The sequence below is a fragment of the Pteropus alecto genome, unplaced genomic scaffold (genome assembly GCF_000325575.1).
Source record: "Pteropus alecto unplaced genomic scaffold, ASM32557v1 scaffold24, whole genome shotgun sequence".
NCBI classification, from domain to species: Eukaryota; Metazoa; Chordata; class Mammalia; order Chiroptera; family Pteropodidae; genus Pteropus; species Pteropus alecto.
Genome location: NW_006439192.1, coordinates 20721992 through 20728337, shown reverse-complemented (window position 1 = coordinate 20728337; position 6346 = coordinate 20721992). Strand labels below are relative to the sequence as shown.

Genomic DNA, 6346 nt, shown 5'->3' with positions numbered 1-6346 from the left:
GCCACTATAGTTCACTCCCTTCATGTCTAGGTCCACATGAATCTTTTTGTTGTAAGCTGGAAATAAAAGCATAAAATATGGTTATCTTTCAGACTCTAGGGCAACTCTGATAGTTTTGCCTTAGCAACTGTCTGTCCTGATTTACTCTTTCCACTCCTCTATTTTTCCTCAGAAATCCTGTTTTTACTTTAATCTGCTTAATTCCTATTCTCACAGAAGCAGTAAAAAAATGCCAATTTCCTTCTTATATTGCAGCAATATTAGACTTGGTCATTCCTCTTTCAGTTTTCTCAGCTGGCTTCTTATGTTTTTAACTCCATTGATTGATTGATTCACTAATTGACCTATTCAAGTATCGATATCACTATTAAGACAAGTGTCACCTCAACCTTTACAGTTGTTTCCTTTGATTAGAATTAATATGTTTAATAAGGACTTTCATAAAAAAAAACTTTAAGCTTGGAAAGAGAAAGAAAATAAATGAATGATGAGAACTGATGTAGTAAGATATTTACCTTATGAGATAAATTTTATTTTTTTAGAGTATATCTTCTCTCTCTCCTCCATATGGGGGATAAATATATATATATTTATCATAGTTAACTTGTTTATTTTCAAATTTCAGTCCTTTCCCCTACTGCCCTCCCTTTTGGCAACTATCTGCTTGCTCTCGATATCTATGGGTTTTTTTATGTTTTGTTTTGTTTATTCATTTGTTTTATATTTTTAGATTCCACATTAAGTGAAATCACACAGTAATTGTCTTTCTCTGTCTGACTTACTTCACTTAGCATAATACCCTCTAAGTTCATCCATATTGTCACAAATAGCAAGATTTCATTCTTTTTTATTGCTGTGTAATATTTCATTTTTCTTTATCCATTCATCTGTCAGTGGACACCTAGGTTGCTTTCACATATTGACTATGACAAATAATGCTGTAATTAACATGGAGGTGCATATATCTTTTCAAATGTGTTTTTTTTTCCTTCAGTTAAATATCCAGAAGTGAAATTGCTGGGCTGTATGGCAGCTCTATTTTTAATTTTTTGAGGAATCACCATACTGTCTTCCATAGTTCCTGCAACAATTTACAATTCCACCAATAGTGTATGGTGGTGTTCAGTGTATGTCCCCTTTTCTACATATCCTCACCAACACTTGTTATTTGCTGAGTTTTTGGTAATAGCCATTCTGACTGATGTACTATGAGATAAATTTTAATAAACTATAATGGGGATAAGGGAAATGCATGTATGCTAGTTTTTACTCTAAACTGAAAGTACTTTAATAAGAGACTTTATTCCCACACAGCAGGGTTTTGTTTTATAGCCATAAAACCATTGCTGATGTAACTATATGTGTACATCATAATACCTAGTATTCATTAATTCTAATAGGATATCTTACCACTTATTTGGTGTGGGTATTGCTTGAAAGAATATCCAGAAATTGCTCCTGTCATATTCACCCTTGGCAGTGTTTCTGTAACACTGTCTTTCATGATGCAAATAAACCTTTTTTTTTTTTTTAAATAACATTACTGGTTGGGAATTTATGTTTTAAAATAATAATGGGTCTTACAAGTCAATATGCAGGAACCTGATGATATTATTAATAATATATTTAAATAAAAAAATAAGTCAATATGCAGAAAATCAAAGACAAGGAAATAAATTACTCCATCTCATGCCAAAAAAAAATATTTTCTTAGCAAGACTGTGAGTTTGTTTTTTATTTCATCTCTACATTTCAAAGATGAAGTATGAATTTCCTTCCTAACAGAAAACATGAGTGAGCAAACTATGGCCTGCTGTTGAATACAGTCTTCTGCCTGTTTTGTATAGCCCATGAGCTAAAAATGGTTTCTATATTTTTGAATGGATACATTTTAAATGGTTATATAAGTACTTATATAATATCCTTGACTACACCTCTGGACCCATAAAGCCTAAGAGATTTAGTTTCTGCCTGGTTAAGAAAAAATTTACTAATGCCTATTGTAAATTCTCAAATAATAAATTTTATAAGTTTAGAGTACTATGCAAATAACTATGAATGCAGCAGTAATACACAAAGATGCTGATAACTTAATGCTGATAACATAAAAAAATTCTGCAGTAAGGCTTTACATTGAATTTTCAAGTTCAATATGGAAACAAAGGTGGTAGTTGGAAATTTTTTAAAATATGACTATAGAGACAAAACCACCAAATGTAATTTGTGAATTTTGGTAAGATTCTGGTTAATAATTATAAAATACATTTGGAGGACAATCGAGATTATATAAAGGGATTCTTGCTAATTTTGTGTAGAATAATGTATGTTAAAATATTTAAGAGTGAAGTGTTATGATGTTTTTAAATTATTTCAAATGGTTAAACGTATACACACATATATGGATAGGTAAGGCACAATTGGCAAAAATCTTGACAGTGAGAGTGGATCATTGTACTATTTTTTCAAATTACCTTTATAAAATTTAATTTTTTTAAATAAAATAGTTGAGGAAAATATGCTAGTTTAAATAATATCGAATATCAATAATCAATCGAAAAGCAAAGAGCAAAATGATTAAGAGGCAATATTGTTGTACTACTAATATTGAGAGCAGAGGGAGGTTGGAGAGTCCACAATAAGTTATGTCTGTTCCTTCCCCATCTGCCTAAACACCATCTTTTCTTCTGTGATAGTTAATATTTCACTTGAAAGAAAATATATTTTTTAATTTTTAACATTCAATTTCATAAAATGGTATATGAAAAGTTTTTACTAGGTAATTATCATGTAAAATTTATTAGTAGGTAATTATCATGTAAAACCCATTTTCTCAATGAAGAAACGTAAACATTTACCATTTGGTAGGATCTTCGGATGACGATTCATTCATAAAAGTGAAGAATAAACACCTTGGGTGATGCGTGCAAACAACTTGGCCGTGCTTGGTGCTTGGTGTAAAAACAGTAATAATGTCTCCTCCTTGAAAGCAGATGTCTTTGAACAGTTTTGTCACACATTCTGTGATGCAATACATGGCACGTGTTATTTTGGATTTTAGTGGGAACATATCTAATTCGGTAATAATGTCACAAAGGCAAGCAAAGTAGGTTTACTTAACAGGAAATATGCCTGAACTTGGGAAATCAGGGCAATCAATATTTTATGTTATTTTATTGGATAAGCAGCCTCGGATAGAAAAGAAAATCACAAAATGACACATTTGCCTCAATGGAATTGTGCTTATGAATGATTGTCTTATAGACGTGTGTACTTTGTGGGTACTTAAATCATTTCTCAAACCTTTACTGGTGGAGTCTGGAGAAACATGGCAGAGTGAGAGACGTCCTCAGATCTCTCCCCTTGAAACAACAATAAGCTGAACATCTAAAACTCAACAAAAAAGATCCAATCTGCACACTAGCACATCTGAGCGTGGGATCTGCACATAAGAGCTACCATAGGTCAGAACCCCAGGTATTGGGCAGTGGACTGGAAGAAGTAAAGAAGCTGCTTCTCACAGCTGCAGAGCTCCCTGTAGTAGGAAGGGAAGGGGAGAAAGTGCAGTGACTTCCCTGAACAGCCCTGCCTGAGAGTCCTGTGAGCTCCACGTGGCCAGCAACGGGGTCCAGTCATCAGGGCAGAAAGCAGAGAAGCAGAACAGCAGAGAAACAACAGTTGATTTTTACCAGCTGCAGTTGCAAAACTGAGACTGAGATGCAGCTCCCAACTCCCAACCCAGAAGGCCCCTAACCCCATATCCTCCAAGACCAAACACTGCAGAGCCCCAGGGGAATCCGAGCAAATGCTATGGAAACTGTCCTTAACACTGACAGAGACTGAGCCTGAGGGTAGTGAGCATGATTAAACATCTACAAGGGAAAAAAAGGCATTATTAAGGTGTTATATAAAGCAGCGATCCAAGAGGCTTAGTCGCCGCAAACTGGAAACCTAAAGAAAAGTGCCTTCTTTGCAACAGGCTAAAGAGAAACCTTTATATAATAAATCGTCTTTCTGGAAAAAGCAACAAAATACACTTCCACTAATGCCCAAGCAGAGGAATAGTCCATTAAAACCATGAACAACCAAGGTGACAAGGCATCTCGGGAAGAGAAAAATCTCCAGAAAATAAGTTTACAGACATAGAAATATGTGACTTAAATGACAGAGAATTCAGGATGGTACTTCTGAAAAAACTCAGTGAGATCCGAAATGATTCATATCAACAATTTCAAGAATTGTAAAAACAACTAGATGAGCAGAATGAGTTCTTTAGCAAGGAGATTGAAACCCTCAAAAAGAACTGAATAGATCTTCTGAAAATTAAAAAAACACACTGCAAGAGTTGAAAAATGAAATAGCAAGCTTGGGAAATACAGTTGACCAACTGGAGGAAAAGATCAGTGATATCAAAGAAAGAAATCTAGAAATAAATCAGAAGGAAGAAGAAAGAAACTGAGGAATGAAAAATAATGAAAGAGAAATACAAGAACTAGTTGACACCATCAGGAGAGGAAACATAAGAATAATGGGCATTATCGAAGGTAAGGAGAAGAAGCAGGGACTAGAAAGCATTTTCAGACAAATAGTTGACAAGAATTTCCCAAACCTAAGGAACGAGCTAGAGCTTAGAATTCAAGAAGTCAATGGAACACCTAATTATCTCAATTCAAAAAGGCCTTCACCAAGACACATTGCATTAAAATTATCAATAACCAATGACAAAAACAGAATTCTCAGGGCAGACAGGGAGAAGAAAACGGTAACTTATAAAGGAAAACCCATTAGATTATCCTCGGACTTCTCAATGTAGACCTTACAAATCAAACAGGAATGGAATCAAATATTTAAACTGTTAAGTGAAAGGAACTACCAGACTAGAATAATTTATCCAGCTAAGCTCTCCTTTAGATATGAAGGAGAAATAAAGACCTTTCCAGACATACAAAAATTGAGGCAATTCTCCACTACAAGGCTTGCATTACAGGAAATACTGAAAGGGGTAGGCTCACCTAAAACAAAAATGACAAAGAAATATACATACATAATTAAGAGTAAGGTGATTATCAGGCAAATAGAAGCAGAGGAGTGCAACCCTTACTACAAACAGGGCATTATAAGTTTAAACAATAAGAAGAGATTTGCTATAACGAGATAGTAATGAACATTCAGCGTACATAGGGACAAAGTGAGACAACGATAACTGAAAGGGGGAGGATTTAAAGATCCAAATTTGCAAAAGGAAATGGAGATAAGGCACACACAGAAGAAAATGGATGACACACCAAAGATTCAGAACTAAAATATACAACATGAAACAAGAAGAACCAGAGGGAAAACCCACAAGAGTCAACCAAAATAAAGAAAACAGAAACACAAGAAGGAAGCAATGGAAACACCGAGCTACCAGAAAGCAAAAGATAAAATGGCTATAAGAAGACCTCGTATTTCAATAATCACTATAAATGTAAATGTACTGAACTCCATTTACATTTAAATGTAAATGTAAAAGGCACAGAGTTGCAGAATGGATCAAAAAACAAAACCCAACCATATGCTGCCTCCAGGAGACACATCTCAGCTCCAAAGACAAATACAGACTCAAAGTGAAAGGGTGGAAATTGATATTTCAAGCAAATGGCATTCAGAGAAAAGTGGGAATAGGGATACTAATATCAGACGAAATAGGCTTCAAAATAAAAAAGGTAAAGAAAGATATGAAGAGACACTTCATAATGATAAAGGGAATCATGTACCAAGAAGACATAACACTTATTAATATCTATGCTCCCAATCAGGGAGTCCCGAAATATGTAAAGCAATTACTAACAGAACTAAAGGGAGAAACAGACCGAAACACTATCATAGTAGGGGACCTAAATACCCCACTGTCGGACATGGACAGATCATCTAAACAGAAAATCCATAAGGAAATAACTCCTTAAATGACACATTAGTCCAATTGGACATAATTGACATTTACAGAGCCCTCTATCCTAAAACGGCTGCTTATGCATTCTTCTCTAGTGCACATGGAACATTCTCAAGAATCGACCACATACTGGGACACAGAGGTAGCCTCAACAAATATAAGAGGGTTGAAATCATACCAACCATATTCTCTGATTATAATACTTTGAAACTAGAGATCAGCTCCAAAGGAAATCAGGAAGAACCACAAATACATGGAAATTAAACAACATGCTACTGAAGAATAACTGAGTGAGGGAAGAAATAAAAAGAAAGATCAAGAGATACATAGAAACGAATGATAATTATAGTACAACATATCAAAACTTTTGGGACACAGCAAAAGCAGTCATAAGAGGAAAGTTCATATCATTACAGG

At 34.6% G+C, this 6346-nt stretch overlaps 1 protein-coding gene across 1 annotated transcript in view; it reads right to left on the bottom strand.

The window, feature by feature from the left end:
- LOC112483323 (coagulation factor XI-like) overlaps positions 1 to 6346 on the bottom strand; it is a 12822-nt gene that overhangs the window by 48 nt on the left and 6428 nt on the right. The window contains exons 2-4 of the mRNA XM_025049869.1: positions 2856 to 3018; positions 1411 to 1517; positions 1 to 56 (exon numbers count right to left, since the gene is read on the bottom strand). The exon at positions 1 to 56 is cut by the window's left edge and continues 48 nt beyond it. Coding sequence (XP_024905637.1) covers positions 1 to 56; positions 1411 to 1517; positions 2856 to 3018 — 326 coding nt within the window. The remainder of the gene's footprint in view (positions 57 to 1410; positions 1518 to 2855; positions 3019 to 6346) is intronic.